We start from the raw sequence: 26830 nt of genomic DNA, 5'->3' as shown, positions 1-26830 counted from the left end.
TTTAATCTCTTTGCCTTGTCTTCCTGTTTTCTTCTTGCCTCTATTCCTTTTTGGAAAAACTAGCGTCTGCGCTCTTGCCAAGATGTCTTCCTGGTGTCAATCATTTCTCTTAGACTGTAACCTAATAGAATTGCTGTTTAAATATCACTTCAAAATTTCAGAAAAGCTACACATGTCAGTCTCTGGCTTAAAACCTGCAAAGTAATGGAATTGTCTTAGCTTGCTAGCCTCGCAATTCTCTGCTAAGCTTGAAGACATCTGCTGGGACAAAGAATAAAGGTTTTCTAGGAAACATTTTGGTGAAAGCCAAGGAAGCTGTTCATCTGAATTTATGGAGGTGTTTGGCATCTTTTTCTCTTCAACAATGGTAGTGCTTCCTCAAGCGGAAGGGGAGTCCAAAGTGTGAAGGAAGGACAGGCTTAAGTTCACTGGTGGAAAAAAAAAAAAACAGTCCAGATTTCTTTTGGGCCTGGTGCCAGTAATTCCATTAAATGTTTAGTTGTTGGGGTGGAGGCAGAGGGTGCCCACACAGTAGCAATGGGCTTTGTGCCCATGCAGCAGGTGTGGAGAGAGAGAGAGGCTATGATGCAATGTCCGGATTGAATCAGAAGCCTTCATAGGAGGGGAGAAATTTCAATGCCACACTCTCCACAAAAGGTATTTAATTTCCAAGGCTTTTCTTTGACACCTTTTAACTTTTTTATGTGGCTTTTAACCCATCCATTTTGCCACTATGCATTGCCACTTTGGAGTTAAGGCACTTGAGGGCAGATTTTCCATAAAGCTCAGCTTCCATTTTGGCAGACAGGGAATGCCCGAGTTTTCTAAACAGCTGAATCTCTAGCAGCCCTGATTGCATGCAGACTTTTCCAGATTGCATGCACAAGCTTTCCCCAAATCAGTTTTATACTGACCAGAAAAGCTGTACTACTCAGTCATTTTTCCTTCCATCCTTCCTACCTCTTTGAAGGTACAGAGGATGGAATCCAATCATCTGCTAGTGGAAAGAGCTGACAGTTATGGATCTTTCTTGTGTTCTCCCCGTTCTTCAAGCAGCAAGTTTTTCTGATTTCAGAGCTGTTTCCACATTAGGAGTATCAAAGTTTTGCTACATCATGACTTGTAATCGGAAATCACTTTTAAATAACATGACTAGCTATCCACTTGAATCTATAAGTAGCTAATGATGATGTATTTCTTGTAATCTAGTTTTCGTATTTGTGTTGCATTGGGTATTTTACTTTTGTTCTTACAACTATGATATAGATATAGAAATAGAAATAGAAATAGAAATAGAAATAGAAATAGATGATATAGATATAGATATAGATATAGATATAGATATAGATATAGATATAGATATAGATATAGATATCTTATGTTGTGCACATAATTTATTTAGGTGTCATACCAGAATTTTAATTTCCTAATTTTTTCTATGATATGCTAGAATCTTACTGGTTAATGACCGTATTAATAAAGTCTTAACATTAGACCTTGTTTTAGTCTCACTTTGGATTTCCTTTGAATGCTGTGAGTTGACTTTAGCTTTTCTGCATTTGGGCTTTCCTCCTCTAATTTCCAAGGCTGAAATTTGTGATATACTTTCTGCACTGAGTCCGACAGAAGTAGCCTCCCTTCATGCTTTGCTCCCTTCCCCTTTTCTAAAAATGTGTGTTTTGCATAATGGTGTCTGCTTGCACCTTTGTTTTTGTAATGCTCCTTAATCCCACCATTCTGAGCCCTTGATTACCTGCCTCCCCTTATGTCCAAAGTGTCCTGAATATAATTTTTTTTATAGACAACAACCATGGGAACATTTCTGCATGAGGATTTTGCCCCTGCCCAGCCTCACATTGTTAGCAAGTTTTAATGCTGCTTCCTGATGACATCAGAAGCAACCAGGGGTTGGTGCAAGTTTTAATTCCCATTGTCCTGTGATAAGGGAAAGCAAGAGAATCCACTTCCCCTTTCTTGTTGTGGCAAAAACCAGGGCAAACCTGCCTGGATAAAGAAACGTGTGACAGTCTCGCTAGCGGTTTCCCCACCCTCGCACCCACCCTTCCCTCTCCGTTTACAGAATGCCAATTAAAAAAAAAATGTCTGTATTGCTATGGGAATGCAAACCGACATGCCCATGTATCAGTGGAAATAAAATGTACTGTCATGTTCTCTGTGAGCAACCTTATCTAAAACAAATTCATTTTTTTTCTGGTAGTCTGGCATGAACGGGGAAAGAGGGGCGACCATGTTATGAAGCAGACCTCTCACTATTAGTATGGTGTCTGTGTTCTGTATTTTTATTCTGTATTGTGAACACACAATCCTCAGAGTCCAATCACTGTGTCCAGCATAAGTCCCAAGCCTATCAGAAATCTACCTGAACATGGATTGAGACCATCATAAAAATAATCCCCCCCCCAAATTCTAGAAAAATATTTTATTGTTGTCGCATGTCCCCGTAGCAATGCAGAAATTTAATTTAAAAAACTGATTTTGGGACTCGGGGAGGGGGCATTTGAGTCCCCAAAACCACCACTCTGAGGGGATTAGTGGCTTACATTGATTGACAATCCAAGAAGCAGTAAGAAGCCAGCAGGTTGCCCTTGCTTCCAGCTTCCCCACTGCCTCATTGGAAAGCAAAAAGCCGCAACAAGACAGTGGGATAAGGCAGGAGGAGTCTCTCATCAGGAAGCGGCCAAATGTGTGGTTTACCATTGTGTGTTTACAAGCATTGTCTGCCTCTGTGCGGAAACAGTCCCAGTTATCTTTAACCTCTCCTGCGGAGCAGATAAAATAATCGGTTAAGAGCACCAAAGGAGGGCCCTGTCCGTGATGAGGAAGGGTGCCGATAGTCCCCTTCTTCATGACTGGCAATCAGAGGGCCTAATCGGCAGGCACGCCTGCCGATTGGGCCCTCCGATTGTCAGTCCAGCTGCAAGGGACCAATTGCGAGGCACGCGCAGCCCTTCCCACCGTACTGACTAATTGGGAGGCGCCACTCCGACTGGCCGCCACTCCGACTGGCCGGTTCCTGCCTCGCGCATGCCTCACACGGCTACCACCGCCACGTGCCGCCACCCGCCGCGCCTGCACCCGGCTGAGGCCGTGGCCACCACTGCGCGGCTGCCCTCTGCCCCGCGCGCCTACAGCCTGACCAGCCTCACACCCTCCAACCATGCTTCCGCTGCCCTGCCCTGCCCTGCTGCTGATCGCCTCGCCACCGACACCCACAGCCAGTTTGGGGGTCGCCTGCGCCGAGGTAGGCCACGCCACCGGACTCGGGGGCCCAGCCCGAGCCGCCCTTGCCCCACCACGCCCCGCCAGACTCCCCAGCCTCGCTAGCGCCCGCTGCATTAAGCCTGCAGCGGGCTTATTTACTAGTGACATTATAACACGATTGTGCATGACTGCTTTTTTTTTTAAGGCAGATTTTTCAGAATGGAGGGAGTGGGGAGAGGATGGTGATGTGGAAAGGGGTGTGCCCAAACAACTCAAAATGGCAGACATGGCAAAAAGCCCAAATGAACACATTTCTGCACTGAACTGAAAAACACATTTCCGCACTGCTTGAAAAAATGAAATTGGGTTTTCTGGGGATTCTTTTGCTGCAGAGCAAATGTGTCTGAACAAGTGGATTTCAGTGTGGAAATGGATTTAAAAAGTCAACCCTTTAAAAAGGGTTAATGATAGCACTAGTGTGGAAACAATCCAAGAGAGTTTATTCCCTAGGTTGTAAGACCCCCATGGACTAATGTTGGTTTTAAATCCAATGTAGGATTTAATTTATACACTCAGGGGTACATGTGTCTAATGTAATAATTGCTCAGTGCCCTTACATCTAAAATTAAATATATACTGTACATTGATAGTATGGGTATATGTGTATGTGCATATAACATGTGTACAAGGTGGGCATATACTATGTGTATAGGAAATGGATACCCAAGTAATTACATGAGATGCTCAAACTGATGACCTCTCTCATAATCCATTATATGTAACAACCAAATCTGTTCCTGTCCCGTACACAAGGGAATCCCACTAGAAAGATTTGTGGCAGGATTCACATCAAATCTTTTTCTGCTCCAATTCCTCATCAGTTGCCAAGCTAACCTTCATATATAACTTCCTGTGGAAAACTGGAAGTGATATAGGGCATGCTTTCTTCAACTTTCAAAGCTATACATAGTATGGGAGAATATTGCTGTGTGAATGATCATGATCTTGGTTGACAGTGACACATTGCTATACTTAAGGTTCTTTTGTAGTTCCTTTACAGCTGCCCTTGTCTCGGCTACCTCCTGATTTCTTAGTTACAGTCTCATTTTTGGTTAATAATTGAGCCAAGGAACAGAAAATCTTGAACAATTTCACTTTCTTCTCTACCTCCCATAAAGTTGTTTAATTCATCAGTAGTAATTTCTTTTGTCTTCTTGATGTTCAGCTGTAATCCTTCTTTGGCACCACCACCACCACCATTCCTTGGAGTGGCCATGAGCAAGTATGGTTGCTAGCAGGAGGTCTGCAACCTGCATGTGGTCTTTTTGTCTTTGCTCCTCTCTACTCTGCCAGTGTAACTCTACTTTTGTTTCTACTTGGACATCACTGTACCTTATTGAGAATTTACTCTCACACTTTGCCTAGAAGAGTGAACTGATTACTTTCATTCCATGACATTGTATCTGAAGAAGTGTACGTGCACATGAAAGCTGATACCTTGAATAAAACTTTGTCGGTCTTAAGAAGTGCCACTGGAAATTTTGTTTTGCTGCTTCAGACCAACACAGCTACCCACTTGAATCTACCTTATTGAGACAGTCACTTTTTTGTAAACCACCCATCCTCCTCTTGAGTTTTCTCCCTTGAATGCTTTAAGGCCAAGGCTGAACTGGATTTTTATGAGATTTATCTTTCACAGCAAAAGGTAAAAATTCCAGGAGAACAACATTTTCACCAGAAGAACAGCATCCTCTTAGATAGCAGTCAGGTTTTGTTGCACAATTGGGATCCCTTCCCTCCTTTTGCAGATTTGTCTCTTTTAAAGTGGTTGCCACAGCCACTTTAGGGAAGGCAGACATTTTGTCCCCCCTCCCTTTGACTTGCAGAGAGACTGTATAGTACAATACATTTCAAGACTAGAAAGAAAGATTGATAGTTAGGGTGACCTCCTGAATAAAATACCGTGCATATGTGGAGCCACTACCTCCCGAAAAATATGTTTCACTGTAAGTTGATCCTTAGGCCTTCTGTTTCTTCAGATGGATTCCAACCTCTTGACTAGTGTGTGTGGTAGGTTTACTGATTTTTATTGTTAAGATATTTTAGTGATAAATACAAGAATACTTCAGGAGTTTCAGTTTCTTTTTATTGAGCTATTCTAACAAAAACATAAGGTTAAGTCTTACATAATATTTTCTTCCCCCCCCACATGTCCATGTTAGGGAGGGCAGGGGTCAGTCAGGAGGCAGAGAATGGACCACCACATGTATTCAGAGTGCTGCTTGCCATCCCTGTTGATTTTCTAAATACTAGCTGGCACGTATTGTCATATCTGAGATTTCTGACATTGTGATGATCACATGAAACAATATTATATAAGGGAAAAACCCTCTGAGTATGTTCAGAGTACACTACATCACTGCAGAGAAACCACAGACTTTCCCATCACATCTGGGATTAAAGAGTCGGGTTTTTAGGCAGGTTTAAAATTTAGCACTTTTTTGTTTGTTTGTTTTCAAACCCTAGCCACAGGTCCACTTTTTCAAGAGATGAAATTTATGAAATTTTCCAATATTGACTCTTAATTATAATTTTTTCTGAGTAATCCCTCTGCAGAGGTTGTGTTGTGCGCCGAGGGACTAGGACTTTCCATGAAGGATCATGGTACTTGACCCAGTAATACTACTTAGAACAGTTTTGCAGGGAAAGCAAAAAACTGTCAGCACTGATCAAGGAAGAGATCTGTAAAAGGGGAATTTTGTCTCATTCTACTTGGCACTTTGGAGAACGAGACTTTTGTATGATGATTCAGACAAAATCACTTTCATGGTGGCGTAAACAGTCAATGAGACCTACAGTATGCTCTCCTAAAAAATATCCCTGCTTTGCCAATGTGCAGAATGTTTTTCTACACTATCCTAATGGACAGTATCTTTGCAGGAGGAGATAACAACTGACCAGCTTCAAACACTCTGCCACTTCCTCTTGAATTTCTATTTAAGAAAATACGTGCAATTAATTTCAGAACAGGAAATGCAGAGTTTATCATTTATCAATTTCCCCAATGTACTTGAAGTTTTCCCCCTCCCCCTGTGGTACCAAGAAATATGAGTGTATTACTAAAACACTGTAAAATAATTTCAATGTTATGGTAAATATGTATGTATGTGCATATATCGATGGGAGGGTATAAATATACATTTATGCTCTTATACATTGGTTAAATACCATACAAAAGAATACTAATATAGCTATATGTAATACTGATCAAAATTCCCTTTTTACAGTGTTTTTGTTCATGCACAGGGGGATAGCAATTCAAATGGACAGAAAGAAGTGAAATGTGCAATGTTCTTTAAGAAATACAGGAAGAAGTAAATGGAACAATGAAAAAAAATATGATTCCAGGTCATTTGCATCTCCAGAATCCAGAAAGAAATTTCAGGGGGATAGGAGAAATTTGGAAACAACCAAGTAGATGAATCCCTGTTATTCTAATATTGATGATTTACCCAATATCACTGGCCTATTTAGTATCAGAAGAAAACGTTAGACTCTGCAAACTTTCCTCTTTCCTCCAGTATAACCCTGGTGTCCTGTTAAGCTACTTTTAAGATGAAGTAGAAAACACAATTCATTATAGATTCATTTGTTTGTTTGTTTATATTCCAGTTTATAGGCTGCCCCTCTCCTCATTGTCTTGAGGCAGCTTACACAATAAATTAAAACCAATACAATATATTTAGGCTTTAAAATGCATTTTAAATAATCACTTCCACACACCCCATGTGCCTGGAGATAAGATGGTTACAGTTGATCCATTGGCACAAAAATGGCAGAATTGGGGGTTTTGCCAGGAGGCCCAACTTGATGGGAATGGTGGTACTTGGACTCAACCAAATGCCTGGCGGAAGAGTGCCATCTTGCAAGCCCTCCAGAACTTAGCTCCAGAAGGGCTCACATGTCAAATGGCAACTCATTCCACCAGGCTGGAGCTAGGGCTAAGTGCAACTCTCTGTGGCCAGGACACATCAGCAAGTTGTTTGCTGAATGAAGAACTATTCAGGGGATGTATTCAGAGAGGCAGTCTCTCAGGTACACAGGCCCCAGACCATGTAGAGCCTTAACGGTTAGGACCAACACTTTAAACCTGATCCAGAATTCAATTGGCAACCAGTGCAGCTGTTGGAGAACCAGTCGCATATGCACTCTCCAGGGGGTCTTTAATAGGACCTGTGCAGCCACATCCTGGATAAACTGTGGATTCTGAGTCAGGGATAAGGGAAGATCCACATAGAGTGAGTTACATTAATCTAACCTGGGCGTGACTGTCGCATGGATCACTGTGTCTACGTGTTCCAGGGCCAGGTAGCCTCACCTAGCACAGATGGAAAAAAAACCTGGTGTGCTTCTTTGATTACCTGTGCCTCTATAGTAAGGGAGGCATCAAAGGTCTTGCCCAACTTCCTGACCGTTTGTGCAGTGTGAAGCTGCACTCTGTCAAGCCTAGGGGGCAGGGTTATCTATTCCAGCCTGGGATAATCCTAAAGATGTGGGTATGGAGTTTGGGAATGGGAGGGACCTCAGCAGCCATTTTCTTCATGGGAATTGATCTCTGACATCTGGTGGAGAGAATTGCCACCACATCACAGCTGACTTATAGTGAACCATAAGCAAGAAGATCAGTTGTAATTCCAAGAGAGCCCCAGGCCCCAGCTGGCAACCGTATTGGGGGCACAAGATAGGCAGAGTTGTAAGAGTCTATATAGTGGTTTGAAAAGTTCCTTAATAGTATTTTTCAACTTCTCCTTAGAATATTCCTGTCTCACCACCACTTTCCTGAAGCAGCGATAATTTTACTGAAACAGTTGTCTTGAATGTATCAATAGTTGTGTCAATCTTGCTGCTTTTAAGGTTGCACTCATGTTCAGAGGTCTCCTCTGAATTAAGTTTGTTCCCCAAAAATATTTCAAATGTCAATTTTTGTCTTTTTTTTTCCTGCCAAGTGGTTCAGCTTTTTTTGTGCTCTTCTCAGAAAAAATGTGAAGGTCAAAGCAGTGCTGTTCACACTGCATTTGTTAAGGGGCTGATAAAATCGGATGAGCACATATAATTTTGGGATGATGAAATCACATGACAACCACTTTGTTTACGCTTGAGGCTGCTTGCCTTGAATCAGGCAAGTTATATGAATGAAGCATGGAATAGGCAGTGGCCTGAGAAGCAGAAACCTGAGGGAAGTGCTGCAAAGGAGTCCTTCCAGGGGAAAAAACAGTAGCATCTACTTCAGGTGATGACCTGAAGTCTTCATAGCTCTCTTCTATTTTGTGATGGTGCTCAGTTACCAAGGTAATATGCTTTCCAAGTTGCAATCAGCACAGATGTACATCCGACAAAATATTCAATTGTACTTGACAGTTCACATATGTACACTCTCATACATTCCTGCAGCTTTCCCCACATCCTACTTCCATGCCTTCCACTTCCATTCCCCAGTCGCTCTTTAGTCCATTATCAAACTATATAAAACATTGGTAGTCTATAATAAATTACCAGCAGGTGTGAATAGCTTCCTTATGTCCATTATGGTTGCGTGGGGGGGGGGGGGGTGGCTGCCTTCCATGTCCTTTATATATAAATGTGCAGGGTACTTCCCACTATGTGCTGACCCTCCCTCCCAGCTGGGGATGCCACTGCTGATGTGCCTGCCTTCTGATTAGCCCTAGGGGGAGGGCCGTCCCTCCATAGCCAATCAGGGGGCTGGTATACTGCTAATGCCATGTCTGTCTTCCGGCAACTTCTACACCCTCAATGATGGCTGTCTGCCTTTCGTCTCAGCCTTACTGCCCATGGGCCTTCCAGGCTTCTGCTGTGCATGGCAGAGGCCCCCATGTGAGCTCTCCCCCCCCCCCCGACCACCAAGGGTGGAGAAAAGCACTGCGACATCCATATGTTCCTCCCTTTTTTGAAGATCGGAATAATGTTTTCTCTCTTCCAGTCCTCCGGGACATCTCCAGTCCTTAAAGAGGTCCCGAAGTTGATGGACAAGGGTTGTGCAAGTTCTCTGGAAAGTTCTTTGAGCACTCTCGGGTGCATTTCATCCAGCCCAGAGGATTTGAACTCATCCAATGCAGCTAAATGCCTCTCAACAACCTCTTTGTCCATGTCAACCTGCCACCCAGACACTCTTGGCTACTGCCATCTCTAGATGTGCCTAAACCCTTTGACTTGTGGGAAAAAACAGATGTAAAATAGGCGCTGAGCCTTTCTGCTTTCTCTGCATCCTCCATTAGGGTTTGTCCATCCGCAGTGGGCCTATTGCCTCCTTTACTTTACGTTTGCTCCTCACATAACTGAAAAATCTTTTAACTGAAAAAGCTTCTACCAATCGAGTTCAAATTTCACCATAGGCATAATAGATGGCAACAAAGATGTCCAGGGTCCCTCTATGAGAATCCTACAGTTGTTCTGTTTAAGCACAGCCCCTTTATTTATTTTTATTTTGCTTTGAGGAATCTTCTTTATTCAGGGCAATTTCTAACATTGCAAATGGCAATGTTAGAGAGCCTTAAGATGCAGCTGAGAGAGACGTGCTTCTCCAGTGGCCCTCCGAGGGTCAGTTCTGACCATTTGGAATTAGCTCTTCCTCCTTGTAGGCAGGGTCACAAATATTTGTGACCCCACTAGGGGAAGGTGCTTCTCCCAGCTGCCAGTCTTTGGCCCTGACTAGAATTTTGGCACCCCTCCTCAAGGGAAGTAAGGGATTGAACTACCCTAGAGTGGGACTCAGTGGAGAACTCTATCATCTGGCTGATGCACCAACCACCCAGCGTGCCTCCAGCTGCCCTGTCGAGCCTCCTGGATGTGGTGACAGCTTGGGCCTTGCTGTACCCAAGACTTATATAGTTGCTATTAGGGGAGAGGTGTTATGGTTGCTTTAGTTTTATCCACTGGTACTCCTCTGGACCAGACTGGGGAGAAGCACCTCCCCATTATGACCCTGCCTAGAGGAGGAGAAACTAATTCTGAGTGATCAGAACTGCCCCATTTTCAGTCCACAGAGAAGGAAGATTCACTGTAAGTGAAACAAATCTTCCATTCTTCCTTAAAATCACTTGTCTGGACTATAAAACGGAATGGGCATCCTATCTACAGAGTTTGGTATGCCAGCTTAAGGCATGAGTATCTCTTTTTAAAGAGGAAAGAGAAAGGAAGTTTTCTTCTCCTCCTCCCTCACTGTGCACACCTAAAATAGTTACTCTTTTCTTAGCCCGTTGATCTCAGTGGGCTTAGAAGAGTGTCGCTCTTGTTTAGGATTGCACTACAGGTCACCCTGTTGTTCAGGCAGCAGATACAGCCAACGAGGAGACTGCTAAAGAGTCTCCTTGGTCTGTTGGGAACTATCTCCTGCAGGGCTCCCCCATATGCTGCTTGTTTGCTAGTATGTTATTGTCTCCAGAACTATTTATCTCTGTTAGGGCTGTTGCCATAAATAGTATGATAAAAAAGAGCCATTCCAGCAAGTCAATGAGATAAAGGCTTCAGTCAAGAGCTCACTTTAGAGCAATCTCACAGATTCACTTAAAAGACAATAATTCTTTTCTTTGGCAGCATTCATATTTCAGTCCATTATATTCCACTAAAGGGGGAGGGTGCAGAAAGAAAATAGCTGTATCAATTGCTAGGTATCTCTGTTACTGCTTGCAGAGGGAAATTGGTAACACCCCCCACCCTCAGTGCAATTTTATAGACACAAATAACATTTCAGTAATGAAGACTGCTTGGCGTTTCCTGCCTTTGAGGCCCAGTTTTGTGAGCCCCTCTTGTCATTGCATCTGGACAAAGTTTGCCATGGAAAGATTGAGACCTTTTGTAGAACAGCCAGCTTGTTTGCTAATGTAAGCATTTACCTAAGATTGCATACAGCCAGTATGCTTTGACAGGTGACAGGTGACAAACAAAGTCTGCTTCCAATAGTTACAATAACTAATTGCTTCACAAGTTTCAAGTGAGTGCAACCTGGTAGTATGGGAAGTATACCAAAATCAAAGCTAATGTTTTATTCCTGTGTAAGATAAGACAATGCTGAGGGAAACATTGGTCTTGAGTGGGCCACATATTGTAGCTATTCCCGTAGTCCTCTAACATGTCACATAAGAATGATTCACTCAGAGTCCTAGGTGGTAGCCTTCCACTTGCCTCTACTTATGGATTAATGGCAAAAGCTGATTTCCAAAGAAATTGCTGTTTAAAAGCTAGCATCCTCTCCAAAAAGGAAAATGAATTAGGGATATGCAGTTCTGATCAGATAAGCCCATAGAGCCGACAATTCAGCCCTGCACCCACCCTTCCTGACCCTGCTGAAGCCAGCTGTAGGCTGGGATGGGGGGGGGGAGGGTGTGGAGCTGACCTGTCAGCTCCCCACCCAGGCTTGCTGTCCCTGCTGGGCTGGCTCAGCAGTCCCCAAGCCTGTATGTTGCCCTACCTGCACTTCCTGGATTGTGTAGGAAGGGTCACCTAGGTCCCTTTAAATGCCTCCAGAGCTGTCTGAGGAATCCCAGGCTTCAATCAGGGAATGGCAACCCTGTAATGTTCACTATGGTAGAAATGTGCTCTGGATTACCATACCCACATCCTTCAAGTAAGTAAGCTAAGACATTTTGTTTAAAGGTATGAATTACGCCACTCTAAACAAAGCAAATTCTGTCCTCCCCACCTTTACCTGTACAGAACATAAAATCAGGCTCCTTCTTTAAGTACATTCTTCCAAGTCCTAGTACACTTGCTTAGTTCTTCAAGACAAATATACCGACTCCGCCATGCTAAATTTGATCCTGAGTCTTTTAGCCCAGCATATTACAGATTTCATTTGCATTGAGTGGCAGAAGTTCAACAACATCTCTGGTGCTTGGTTGGTAGCAGTACTCCTTCTCCTGACTTTTTCAGAGCTCTCTCTAAGTATGCTCAGTGACCTCATAACCTCTTATGATGAAGCAAAATGGAAAGATCACAAGATGATTAGCCTTTTCTCTCCATTTCTCTTCATTTTGATAGAAGCTCAGAGTTTCAGCCCACTCTGGGACTCTTCTCAAATGAAATGATTCTGGTGATGAGCCAGGTGTCCAAAACTTGCCAGCTGCAGAGCTCATAACTCAGCTTGTGACATGTAATGGCTTCTGTTCAAGGAGGCAGGGAGCCTGGGTGATTCAGCCATTAAAACAAGCCTTAACTCCAGTGTACAGCAGAGGAATGCAAGCTTCCAGCATTCTAAGACCCTTCACCTCCATGAGAAGATTAATTAGCCTCAGTTTTTAATTAAATAGAAAATGTTGTGAAGTTGTTGCCATCCTGTGTTATATAGTTTAATTCTTAGAAAATTAAAAGCACCACTGGCAACCACAGAATCCGGTGATGGAAATTCCTGTGTTCAAGATCATAGCTTCCAAAGCCAGTTATCTGATTTTTTCCTCTGATACACCATTCTTGGGTTCCATTCAGCTGGAGGCATCTTTTTCTTAACTGACAATACTTTCTCTTAAGTAAGATGTGATCAATGTGTCTAAAATCAGGAATGAATCTGAAGAAAGTAAGTAACTATGGAAATCATTACAATTAGATACTCCTGAGCAACACCATACCACACAAATGCTGTCCAACATGTCCGTAAGCTACTTGTCTTGAAGGAGTGGTAATGCCTAGTATAGAATAAATTGTGCTATATCATTTTTTCTAGTAAACTTCTTTATCATATGTTACGAAAAGGCAAAATAATGGGAGATGTAAACAACTTCAGGGAATGTGGAAGTATACTTGCTTTACACATATACTGTTCTGTGCTTTTGGTGCCAGGTGTTCCCGGAGGGACAAGTGCGAGCGAGCAAATGAACCGTACCGATTTGCAGCCAGCATTAACCAGTGTATGAGTATCATTGTGCAGCCCAACAGTATCCCAGTTTCTGAGCACAGCCTTCCAGTAAGTAAGAGTTGGGGGAAATGCCTTTCTTCATTATTAGGTTTTCAATCTTTGTATGTTAATTTCAAGTATGGGTTCCATATGCACATGGCCAGATGCAGATCTCAGTGTGGATTAACTTTCTGCACAACACTGTGAAAATAGATTTTGAGCATTCAGTGTGGTTTGTAGAAATCCATGCTGAGATCTATGTGGGGCAGAACTATCATGTCACTAGAGGTTGGAAGTCAATTCAAATTGACTTTTGTGTACTGTAATTTACAATTTGTGAGGCTAGGCCCTAAGGAGTAATCTTTTCTGGACCAACCTCTGGGTTTTAAGGGTATCAATGGGAAAATATAATATATTTTCCAGTGATATGTGGAAGAAAGTCCCCCTGGTTAGAAGTTGGGCTTTTTGTAGCACTGTTAAAAGCTTTTCTGATGTCTAGCTGGGAGGGAATTGTTGATTGTATTTCTGCCCACTGGTATTATCACATATCAGGTCAGCTGGGTAACTTCAACTGCCATACAATGACGTGCAAAGCTATTGAAGAGCAGCTGGCCGCTTGACTGCTTCTTCACTGCTGAAGAGAGGAAAAAGAAAGGAATAATGTTTCATGATCGTGCCAGTTTCTTTCTGCTTCTTTTCTTTTAATAATTTGTATCCCACTCTCTCCACTGGAAGAGCTCAAGTCAGCTTACATACAGTCCAAAACAATGCAAGCAGTATTACAATCAACCTAACACTTTGTGTGGTGTTTGGACTCTGAAAGCTGTTTAGAACATTCATTGTTGTTTCTCTTTCCTTTTCTTTCTAGCTCAGCTTGCTAGTGAGTGATGCACCTGACCTGTCAACTGGTATCACTTGCGTATTTGGAAACCTCTCAGAAGTGGAAGGCCAAGTTTTGGGCAACCAGATTGTATGCATCTCACCAGTATCTAAGGATGTCCCTGCCATACCTGTGGACCAGGGTGAGCTGGTTTATTCATTGAGATATAACAAGGGACAGACAAACTGCAGTACAATATCACAAATGGCAGGGCTTAGGGAATTTGCTTGGAATAGAAACTGTGGAGTTGGTGGGCCTAGCATTAGAGTTAAGAACCTCTGTTGCTTACCTCCCCTATGATGCCTCCTCCTTCAACTAGTAGATTTGAGGCGAATCTGGCCCAGTGTACATTTATCATGCTGGTGTGCACTAAAAAGGCACCCCCTCCTTGCCTTGAAATGCACCTACCCAAAAGATTGGTCATCATTAGGAAACAGCAGACCTATCTATTTGCATTCTGTGTGAAGCAGCATAGAAGGAGGAGGGACTAGCAAGTCTTACATTATATAAAGAATGACAGAGAATCCTGCCGCACCTTAAAGACATCCATTGTGGCAAAAGCTGCAGTGCGAGTAAAAAACAGAACAAAATATCACATACTATAAAGTCTGTGGCATTTCAGTACAGAACACAGGGATATACAAGAAAAGATTATAACAAAACAGTCACAAAAGAACTCCCTAGAATACTTTGTTTCTATCAAATCTTTGGATTGAACAACCATAGTAGGAAAGGTAATCATGAGCCTTATTATTATTATTAAACATTAATAAAGTTGAACTGAAATTTTAGTTGCTCTCTTTTTATTTTTTATTTATTGAACTGAAGTGTCTTTGTGGTCAGTAGCAGAGTGCCTCGGAAGAGTGCAGTGTTGCCACTTTGGATGTCAGTTTCCTGGCCATTCATTCTCTTGCATAGAGGCAGAGCTATAAACAGCTAAAAAACAAGGTGAACGCATATGCCACAATGGAAATTGTGTGAGTGAATGAGCCCCTCGTGATAATCTTTAGATTTTATTTATTTTATTTTTCAGTTTGTACCCTGCTCCTCCCAGCATATAACTATGTTTGGTAAAACTGTTTTTTTGATGGATGTGGTACCAGCATAGGGTCTGGTCCCAGGGCTTCTGTCTCTGTTAGGTGACCGATCACTACCAGTAAGAAGCTGATTTAGAGCAGATTGCTGTCTGCAAGTGCAAGTGGGCCAACCTCCCAGAATCTATGTGAAAGAAGTATCATTATTCAAGATAGACTTTGGGGAGGGACATGCGACACCAAGGGGAGGTCTCTTACTTTTCTGCTGAGCTTGGCATGTACTAAATTCTGCCTGGGTGTCAGTGTGGTCTTGTCATTCTATTTCTTTACTCCAATAGGATGCTAAAACAGTTTTAAGAGTGCCTAATATGGCAGGTGTGTGTCCTTGTCCAAGGAACTAAAACAAATATCAGTGGAATATGATAGCTGGCTGCAGACTCTATCAGCGAACAGCTCTCTAGTGCCAAACGTCTGGTGGTAAAGGGATGGGATCCGCAAGCATGGCTGTCCTGTGTTTGCCTGCAGTGGGAGTAAACTGTTCCTATGAAATCTTGTGCACCCCCACGTTTAACAGTCAAACTTCAAGCCATCTGCTTTCTGGGCTTATGTATTATTAGGGGTCTCATTCTTTTGTTCCTTAAGGCGGACCAGGAAGGAGGCAGCGTGGGTGTTACTCACGCTCTGAGGTCTGACTCAGCTACCATGAGTGGGTGGAAGAGGTTTCTATTTTTCAGGCTGTTGCTTTGTGAATGTCACTGCTGTCAAGTTCTTTCTTACACACATGCTTATGTTCATCGTTACCAAAAGCTAATTGTTTTAAACTTATTTTCTCATTGGCTGATTTCCAAACATTCCTGCTTGGGTAGAGAGAGTAGAAAGTTTAATACTAACTTCAGAGCAAGTTGGTGTTTGTTCACATTGATCTGGTTCCATAATTGCAAAGCCACTATTACGAGTAATTTTCATTATGTTAGTGTCACATAAAAAGGCATCACCTGTCAATCTCAGGTCCAGTTTTCACATGTATGGGTATGAGTTGGCAAGAGGAAGATCATGTTTCACAATGCTTCCTTATATTAGCCAGTGTGGAGCAGTGGTTAGAGTGTCAGGCTAGGAGCTGGAAGAACCACATTCAAATCACTACCTTCCTATGGAAGTTTGCTAGGTGATCTCAGTCCAGTCATTCTCTTTCTCTCTCTCACTCTCAGCTGTCTCACATAATTTTCTGTGAATATAAAATGGAAAAGGGGAGAATAATGTAAGCAGCTTTGGGTTTCCATTGTGGAGAAAAGGAAGATATTAAAAAAATTAAACTCTGTTTTTAAAAAAAGCAGCTCAGCAAGCAGAGATAAGGATACAACTCAGCTTCATGGAATTTTGAAAGCAAGGAATCGGCATAACTGCAGTATATAATGTGTAGTTGGATTCAGGACTTAGGGTTTTGCTACCTTACTTCATTTTCTTCAGGCCTTGTGTCCCAGTATTTTTATTATTCTGGATATGTGGGAACCTTTCATTATGAGAAGGGACTCTATGCTGTGCCATCTGCCCTTGCCAGCATCAGCTTTCCGAAAATGTAGGCTTCAGTGTGGGCTCCTCCTGCATGGCCTGGTGTTTCTGATGCTATTTTGGCAATTTAAGAAACAGTAGCATTGGTGTATCTTCCATACCATGACAGTGTCATCCTAAGTCAAATTGCTCTTTTGTAAGCCTGCTGACTTCAAAAGCTGTAACTATGTTTAGTGTGGCTTTGTGAGAGTACTAAGTCTTAGAACTTACCACAAGGTGCAGGAAAAGACAGAGAGAGCCTAGCCTACTTTGGGCAAAATCAGATGTGATCCCAGTGGCCTACTTAACCAAAGTAGGTAGATACTTTCCCATTGTATAAGGAGACTTACCTGGCATCAGATACATGAAAGGTGTTTGCAGCATCCCACTTGGAAAGAACAGGTTGTAACAACCTCACTAGACAAAGCAGGTGAATAAGCAACTGATAAGGAAACAAAAACTCCAGAAGGCTATAAGAAAGGAGACTTGCAGATAATGAATCTATATATGAGTGAACTAAACAATTCCATCTTATTTTTCCCCATTTTAATTGTCCTTTCCTCTCTTTCATTCTCCAGACTGGTTTGGGATAGAGCTGCTGCTGAAATCCAAAGAGACAGGCAAGATGTTTGTCAGCACTGAGTTCAAGTTCTACAACTGCAGTGCCCACCAATTGTAAGAATCTATTTCTGTTCCTCCTTCTCATAATCCTTGAAAATTCTACCAATAAGAGTTAGCATTGTTCAGCGCAGGAGATATCTCAGCATCAAGTACTAGCCCCGAAGATCAAAACAACATGGTTAAATAGTGGTGAATTGTTGCAGCCAGTGTTGTGAAAAGCTATTTGACGGTCTTAAAGCTAAATCTTGGAGCCATTCCACGCCCGTTAAAAAAGTGAAATTCTTACTTTTTGTAAATGCCATATTTTCGGCATTTTGCACGATGTCATGAACATCCAGTATTCCAGCAGCAAACCGGCAGCTCCATCCTCTATTTTAAAGTGCTTGCAGGGGAATCGCATAAACTGGATTCCCCCTGCCATGTAGCGTGAGCAGGATGAAAGCAGCCAGCAAGCCACTAGCAAAAGACACGTATGTTACCAAAGTGGCCGAAGTAGCGAGATCTCCAGCTGCAGTGCCCACCCTCGAGCCTGCCTCCCTCTCTCTTCACCCGGAATAGGGCTTTCTTTCTTTCTTTCTTTCTTTCTTTCTTTCTTTCTTTCTTTCTTTCTTTCTTTCTTTCTTTCTTTCTTTCTTTCTTTCTTTCTTGGAAAAAACTGCCTGGAGCAACTAATAGGCACACAATCGCCAGGCAGAGTACAAAATAAACTTTTCTCCACCAGTTTGCCCACAAAGCATCACCACCCAAAAAAAAATCCCCCCCCCAAATTTTTTTAAAGCTTCAAGGCTCCGGATTGCAAGAGGGCTTGCAGTAAAAGAAGCCCTATGCATCTATGAATAGATGCATACTCGCTTAAATGCATAAGTCTCATTTTTAAAAAAATTAGCTGGCATTGTGGTCCCTTTAAAAGAGAGAGAAAGATGATTGGCTACCTGTCTTGATTGACAGGCAGAAGAGAGGAGCATGTATAACACATTCCCCTCTTCCACCATTTCAAGCAGGCGTGCAGAGTGGCAAAATGCATGAGATGCTCTGGCGTAACGGTAGTTTTTTTTTTTTTTTTACTGTGTGGAATGGCACTTGGATTTTCTTAAGTAAACTTTAATGTCCATGCGGGTTCAGGTGCATGGCCCTAGTGTTTCAAAAAAGGAGTGCACTTCCTCAAAGTGAGAGCTCCCCAAAGTGACTGTAGCTCAAAGATACCTTGTTTTACTTATCAGTTCTAAAGTAGGGAAGTAGAAAATATCAGAAAGCATCCTGTAGCTGAATTCACGTGTGCTGCTTGAAGTACTTTTCAGTGTTTTTGCTTGGTGAAAAAAGTGAAAACATATGAAAAAGTAGGTGAGTGTCCAGTCTCCTACTACATTAATCTCCCCCCCCCCCCCAACTGTTTCTGCATTGTTCAGTGAACTCCCAGGAACAACAAAGGTTTAAAGAAAGGCTAACAGTGAGAGAAGGAAGGAAGTAAAAATCACACACACCCCTACATGAGCAAAAAGACAGGATCCAAGCCCAATATATGGTTAGCAGGTTTCTCTCATATAAAACAGAAACACAACTGAAAATCCACTTTTGTGTGGTTTCTAATATGATTAATGAGTATGCACAAAGGTTGATTGACAATCACATTTCGTCCTTGCTGAACTTTATACACATGTAATTCCAGTCTAAATAAGAAGCTATTCTCAGCTGAAACAGAGTAAAAAATAGCATAGTGAGACTCTCAGACTAGACCATGGGCATAGTTCTTTGAAAGGGAGATCCATTTCTAGCCTAGAACAGTGAACTAAAGAGCAGGTGACATTCAGATGCCTACTAACAGAAATGGAGAAAGGGGTCAAATACACGAGTAATTAGCAATGCTCAGCTCATTCTTTCATATTGCTTACCTCTTCAGATTTGTGATGTCTAAGTAAAATGAGCTTCCTTTACTATTAAGGTGATTACAAAAAGTATCAAAAAGAAGATATAATTTAGAATATGGTTAATTTGTATTTTACTATAGTAAGGGGAGAAGCATTACATTGGGGCATTTTCTGCTGGGATTCCTTGTGTGCCTCATGTTTGATATTTAGATAATAAATTATAACACTGTTTCTCTGTAATGGCAAAGAAACTACTTTAGGCCAATGGCCTGTACTTGCCTTAAAAATCCCTGACCATCTGTTGTATTATCATTGGTTGTTGAGAGGGGGAGAAAAAGAAGCTTTTGTGCTGTTAAACCAGTAAGCTAGTGTGGGAGGTTGAACTCTTAGATCTCAAGGATGCTGTTGGCTTTTGCAAATATAAAATCCCCTCTTTTTCTTCAAAGCTTTTTATTATTAGAAGTGGAAGAAAAGACTCTTCCACAGTAGAAGCAGAAATGCTCATGATTCAAATGCTGTTTAGAGTTTTGTCCCTTTGGGAGCTGCTGTTCTGAAAATATCCCAAGGCAAAACACACCGTCTCAGTGACAGGAGAAGAAAAATTGCATGCATAGCAGAGGCCCTGGGCAAAATCTGGAGCAATTGCACAATAGAATTGTAGCAGTTTTGCTTGAGCTCTAGCTGACCCACTAGATGGCATTAAACTATTATTGCTGCTGTCATATATGAGTTGCAGACAGTAACTTTTAAGGTGCCAGGTAACACTATACATTGTTCATCCGATGACCAGTGAAACTTAAAACCTTCAAGATAAAAATATGTCAATAGCAAAATCTAGTCACCAGGGGTTTACCTGGTTGGAACTGATTTTTTTTTCAGCGTGGGATACAACTCCCCCCCCACACACAAATAGTTAATTGTATTATTTTGACTTATTAGCCAGGAAAACAGTTTGAGAGCTAGCGCACTCACAATCTTATGGGAAAATCTATCCATCAACAAATGAATCCTTGTTTATATTGACCAGTTCTTTTGTTTTAATTTACTATTTTTTTATTTAAGCAAAGGACAATTTATAAATATTCATGGCAAAAGTTATATATCACCATTCCCCATTTTGAGTGGGGGGCATGGCTTTTTTGTCTAGATATGAAGGAAGGTGTATATGAAATTGTGGTGATCATGTAGAACCCTGTCCCCATAAAACTGATGATCATGGCCTAAGAGTTTTTGTTGGTTACTGAGGCAGTGAGTTCCTTGGAGATTCTCTTACCAAGTTCTTACATACTGGTAAACCATGTGAAGTTAATTTGAATAAGGTTTCCAAGTAGTCCCTAAAATGTGCCGACCAATATTCTCCCCTATATCTTCACTATGTCCACATGTTATTATGCCAAAGGCAAATGAAGGCTGTAGAAAAAGTATATAACTAAAGTAAACATTGTGTTATTATTACTTTTATTATTTTTGCATTTGTCTCTGTGCCAAAATACCTACTATGAAGGTATGGGGTGCAATTTTAAATTCTTGCCTTAGGTACAAAATAAGCTGGTTCTGTTTAGGGCTAACAGTGAAATTAAGTTACAAATCCAAATGCTAGTTCCTTATTTAAAGCTGCAATACAAAGCAGTCAAAACTGGATCACTTGCAAGTGTAGACAGTAAGTGTAATTTCAAAAAATAAATATTTCTTGGTGTTGATTGGTTGAATCAGATGCACGGGGCCTGTGGGTTAATATGGTTGCACAAGGGGATAACCAGAATTCTGTAAATATGTTTTCTATTCCCACTGGCTAAGACACGAGGCCATACCTGGCTCCATCCCAAACCCTCATACTTTATACCTTGCAAAGGATGACAGCAATTCACCTGCATCCAACTGTCATAAAATGTTCGTGAAATCATACCACCCACAACTTCATGAACATTTTTTAAAAAATTATTGTGTTATGCTATCAAGCTGCACTGGCTCCAAAATGAAGACCAAATCAGATTCAAGATTTTGGCTATAAACTTTAAAGCCCTACATGGTCTTGGACCATCGTACCTGCAGGACTACTTCTCTCCATATGTCCTACAAGGAGCGTTAACATCTGCAGACCAAAATCTGCTCAGGATCCCCAACCCCAAGGAGATTGAATTGGCCTCAACTAGGGCCAGTGCTTTTTTGGCCCTGGCAAAACACTCCGAGTCTTGCATGACCTTAATCAGTCCTGTAAGGTGTGTAAAATGGAGCTGTTCCACCAGGCCAATGATTGAGGTTGAAGTGACACCTGGAAGTGCTGATTTCCCTGCCAGGAATCCACCAAATATATCCAATCAAAAGGGTTTAAGATTACTCTCCTGGGTAATTTTGTAATAGTTTTAATGTTTTAATTAATTATTTTAATTAGGTTTTTATATTGATTTATGTAAATTTCAATGTTGTAACCTGCCCTGAATCATCAGAGAGAAGGCAAGTAATAAATAAAATATTATTATTATATTCTCCACGAATTCTTTCTTTCTTTCTTTCTTTCTTTCTTTCTTTCTTTCTTTCTTTCTTTCTTTCTTTCTTTCTTTCTTTCTTTCTTTCTTTCTTTCTTTCATGCCATCTCTCCTAGAGCAGCTAGCTCACAGTAATAATACAGTAATAAAATAAAGCATAAGAACTCCCTCCCACCCTCACCAGCCATTCCAAAAGATAGTTTTTTGGCCCTGGCAAAACACTCAGAGTCTTGCATGACCTTAATCAATAATAATACAGTAAAACAATAAAACATAATTAAGAACTATCTCTCGTCCTCCCCAGCCATCCCAAAAGATCCATCCCTACATCCCCCACCAAGCCTCCAAATGGCTGTTATCTATATCAGGGATGATGGAATAGGTCATCAGAGCACCAGAGGGGGAAGATGTTTCTCAGTCCAACCAGAAACAAATGCCTGGTGGAAGAGTTCTGTTTTACAGGCCCTGCAGACCTGTGATAGCTCCATCAAGACCCTCAGCTCATCTGGGGGCTCATTCCAGCAGGTGGGGGCCAGAGCTGAGAAAACCCTGGCCCTGGTCGAGGCCAGGCACACCTCACGAGGGCCAGGGATCACCAACCTATTTGACCCTTCAGAGCGGAAGGCTCTGTGGGAGGCATAGAAGGTTAAGTGGTCCCACAAATACATTGAGCCCAGACGGCAAATGACCTTGAAGATTAAAAACAAAACTTTGAATTTCATCCAAAATTCAACTGATAACCAATGCAGCTACCTCAGCACCGGCTGAATATGGGCTCTCCATGGTGTTCCAGTGAGAACCCAAGCAGCTGCATTTTGTACCAGCTGCAATTTCTGGGTGAGGGATAAGAGCAAATTACAGAAATCTAGTCTGGAGGTAACTATTGGGTGTATCACTGTGCGTAGGTGTTCCCAGGACAGATCGGGTGCTATTAGTCATGCCTGCAGTAGATGGCTACTCTAGTGACCTGGGCCTCCATAGACAATGGTTTATTGGTTATTCAGTAGTAATGATACATTAACAAAACTGAAATGCACAGGGTAAAATTGAGAAAGCACCATTTTTATACACACACAATAACTTTTTTTCCTTTCTTGACAGGTGCCTCTCTTGTGTGAATAGTGCTTTTCGTTGCCACTGGTGTAAATATCGGAACCTCTGCACCCATGACCCTACAACGTGCTCATTTCAAGAGGGGCGGATCAATGTTTCTGAGGTATGGACACTGGATTATAGGTTAGGCAGTACCTTTTAGTGCAGCAGTTCCCAGGCATTACTCTCATGGAACTTAATATTTTTTAAAAGAAAGAAACCTTCCCAAATTGCAGAGGAAAGGTAAGTAGTTTGGCTCTTATTTGCTCTTTTTTCAATATTAGGAGCTGACAGGGCTACAAGTAAATGGAGGGCCCAAAATTTCAGAGGCGCACAGCATGCTTTCAAGCCAAAGACACGAGATATATTTAGAACAGAAAGCCTGTGAAAATTTCACCAAGTTGGGAGGACAGTAAGTAGTGCCTGTTTGATCAGTGCAAGAAAAAATAATCCCCATAATCTTTTGTTCTACCAGAAATTCCTTTCTGTAACTTTAGATAGTAATATACCACCTGTTTACTCAATCAGTAAACCTGAGAAATAAATGGGGCTTATCCATGCATAGCTTGTAGGACTGCATCATTAATTGTCACAACCATAGCAACTCAGAGATTTTACTGTGTAAAATGGCAAAATCCACAATCTAAAGTGTATTGCAAGTGGATTAAAAGTGTAATGAACTGAGGGCCAAATTAGATCTCTGTGATCTCTGTATGGAGATCTTACTGTTCAATAAAAGGCAAGAGTAAGTAAGGGAGTCCTATGATGAGAAGAGAACAAAATGTCTGTCCTAAATAAAAACATGCACAATGGCTATTTCCCAGCATCCTCTAGGCTGGATTTCTGGATTTCTAGAACTCACTATACGAAGGCTACCCTTAACCCTGATCTGGAAACTTCAACTGGTACAGAATGCAGCAGCCAGGGTTCTTACAGGAAAACCTTGGAGGGCCCACATCCAGTCTGCACTCCAACAGCTGCATTGACTACCAGTTGACTACTGAATAACGTTCAAGGCCATATGTGGTCTGGGCCCTGAGTACCTGAGAAACCGCCTCTCCACCTATGCCCCCCAGAGAGCACTACGTTCCAGAAGCATCACCAAATCGGTGATCCCTGGCTCCAAGGAAGCTCAACTGTCATTGTCTAGAGCCTTGGCTTTCTTAGGCCTGGCCCCCACCTAGTGAAACAAGCTCCCAGACAACATCAGGGCCCTGATGGGAGCCAAAACAATTCCACAGGGCCTGTAAACTGGCCTCCAGTCAAGACCAGTAAACAAATCCACCAACTAGAGCCCAGAGGTCCCTTCCACCATCAATCAAGAAAAGAATAGAAACCACAGTGCAGAAAAATGGAGAATTGTCCTATTATTAAATGTTGACTTTATAAATCATATCTATTTGTCACAAGTTCCTGTTACCAAAACTGTTATATATGTTCAAACCAATACATTTATTCACAATGTACTGTTTTCATGAAAGTTCCATTATAAACCGCCCTGAGCAGCAAAGGAAGGCAATTTATAAATATAATTAATTAAATAAATAAAATAGTTCAGTTCTCAGTCATAGGACTACCAAGTACTCATGAGGTCTCTTGAGATTAAAGAGCCCATCAATATTGTTGCAAATGTGGGAGATAAACAGCTTCTGCATTTGGCTGCAGATTTCAGATCTATTTACTTTGCTGGCATGATTAAGCCATTGCCATTCATCCTCTTAAAGGAAAAGTCAGCCTAGTGAGGAAATGACATGGAATCCAATAAAACAGTTATAAAGGCAAAATCAAGTTTTGTTTATAAAAGAATTTTGCTGCATATTAAATCAACAAGAAACACCGGACTAAAAGAACATATACCTTTCCTGTTAGAAACTATGCCAGGAGATATATAATCTGTACACCGCCCATGGCGCCACTGGCGCCACGGACTAAATAAAACAGTAAGCCCTCCTGGGGCGGGCTGTGTCCGGGATGAGGAAGGGTCCGGATTGGACCCCTCCTCATGACAGACAATTGGAGGGACCAATCGGCAGGCGCGAAGCGCCTGCCGATTGGTCCCTCCAATTCCCAGGCGCAGCAACTGCGAGCCGCGCGTCAAGCCGCACATCAAGCCTTCAAGCCGCCGACCGTCAAGCCGCCACCCGAGGGAGTCCCTGCCAGCGACGCGCAGGCCGGCTGGCGGGGGCTCCCTGCCCGTCAAGCCGCAGATCAAACCGCCGCAGGTCAAGCCGCGCGTCAAGCCGCACATCAAGCCTTCAAGCCGCCACCCATCAAGCCGCCGCCCGAGGGAGCCCCCGCCAGCCGGCCTGCGCGCCGCTGGCAGGGACTCCCCTTTAAAAATCTTCGGGAGTGCCGCCATTTTGCCGCCCCCGCCGAGAGAGAAGACGGCGATTGCAAATGGCGCCGCTACCTCCCGAAGCGCCGCGCCGACACCCACGCCGCCTCCACACTTCCTGCCCCCTTCGACCCCCCCCCCCACAGGCACACCTCACCAACGCCCGCTAAACGCCGGGCCTGCGCCTCGCCAACCCTCAGGAGCCGCCGCCGCTGCCGAACGCTGCGCCGATTACCCGGGATCCGCCAACAGCCGCGGTAAGACCTCCCACGCTGCCTTTCTGCCGCCCCACGGATGCCGCCCCCAGCCTCCTCACCCACACCATGCCATCCAGCCGTAGGCAGAAGCCTGCGCCAGTCCGCGGTGGTGGAGGCCACTGCCATCTAGCACCCATTTTATTTAGAAATAAAATGGGCTCTAAATCTAGTATAACATAAATGGGGAACATGTCTATGAACCTCAGCAGGGCTTGGCAACAGAGAGGCAGACATACTCATCATTGGAATCAGTCCCTGTCTCCTTGTTGCTTTTAACCAAAAGCAACACCAGGCAGTTTGTGGTATGTAAAACTTCAAAGCCTTTCAGCCTGAACCCAGAAAAGATGCCCAAGGTGAAGTTCCTAATTCTAGAGACAAAGCAAAAGCTTTAAATAGCCAGATGCAAAACCAAGATCCATCTTTTTTAAGACGGCAAGAGGGAACTATTATCTTTTATCTTTCCTGTGCTTTAGTGAGGATACATCTTGCTTCCCATCCAGTGGGGTTGTCTTCATTCCTTTCCCTTAACTTTGGGAATTTGTTTTCAAGCTTGAAGGCAATGGCAGCAAAAGTTCTCTACTGTTGTAGATTGCTCTTATTGCCCCGGTAGGAAATGGAAGGAAGAAAAAAGCAGAACTTATAATTTTTCCAGACCAGTCTGAAGAAGTAAATCTGTGACATATCTGGAAATTGAACTCTAGAGAGTTTTTGAGTCCCTGTCTGTTCTAAATGGTATTGCAGAACTTCTTCATAAATTTAGGCAGCATATTCAAGGAGGTGTTCTAAATATCTGTCCAAGTGGAGCAGCAGGAGGTTTGGCTTTCTTGAACATCAGACGGTTTTATTTTATTTTAATGACCCTGAAGAAAGTCCTCTCTAGGTCATGAAAAATCTGCCTCTGCTTCTCTCCCTGCCACTTCCTTCCTGTCCTCTGTAGCTGGCAAGGCTTCTGTTAGCCTCTTTCTAGTTAGCATATGCTAAACAAATGTATTGGGCTTCTTTGAGAGATCTCTCTAGCTAAGTGTAACAAGCAGTGATACAAATGAAACATTGTTCCTCTGTGCTTCTTCCCCCCCCCCCCAAACACACACACACAACCAGCTCAGCAAGCTAATTTGCTTGGTCTTTCTATGAAAAATGAATGAGGGTTATGAATAAAGCTGAATCCAGTTATTATGCTAAAAGCACTTTGCAGAAAATAACACACAAAGTTCAAAAATGTCTTAGGAAGGTTTTGTTGGGTTTTATTTGTTTATTTGCTTTCAGCACCACTTTGTTAGCAAAGCTGTCCATACATTTCCCATAATATAGCAGTGGAATATCCACACAAAACAAAACACACACTTGCTGTGAACAGAAGATGCATTTTCTTCAGCAGTTAATCAAAATGATACTAGTGATGTTAAGTGAGAAAGGAGTTCACATACAAACATTCTCATGAAGTTCAGGATCAGAATGCATTGCGATCAAAGAAACCTGCCTTCGCAATGATTTTGACACATTATTCCCCCCCCCCAAGAGGTTAAAATCATACTTTTAACCTGATGTTAACCAGTGGTGAACCCTGACATGTTACTAGCAGTTGC

At 42.5% G+C, this 26830-nt stretch overlaps 1 protein-coding gene across 4 annotated transcripts in view; it reads left to right on the top strand.

Annotated features, from left to right (window-relative positions):
- The window catches only part of PLXNA2 (plexin A2), a 479995-nt gene that overhangs the window by 281777 nt on the left and 171388 nt on the right, over window positions 1-26830 (top strand). For all 4 annotated transcript variants that reach the window (XM_077334859.1, XM_077334857.1, XM_077334858.1 and 1 more), the window contains 4 exons: window positions 13072-13195; window positions 13995-14148; window positions 17167-17263; window positions 22662-22776. In XM_077334859.1, the coding sequence (XP_077190974.1) occupies window positions 13072-13195; window positions 13995-14148; window positions 17167-17263; window positions 22662-22776 (490 nt within the window). The remainder of the gene's footprint in view (window positions 1-13071; window positions 13196-13994; window positions 14149-17166; window positions 17264-22661; window positions 22777-26830) is intronic.

This window comes from Paroedura picta, chromosome 4 (assembly GCF_049243985.1).
Source record: "Paroedura picta isolate Pp20150507F chromosome 4, Ppicta_v3.0, whole genome shotgun sequence".
Taxonomy (NCBI): domain Eukaryota; kingdom Metazoa; phylum Chordata; class Lepidosauria; order Squamata; family Gekkonidae; genus Paroedura; species Paroedura picta.
The sequence above is the reverse complement of the archived record's forward strand: the minus strand, read 5'-3'. Positions and strand labels throughout refer to the sequence as shown.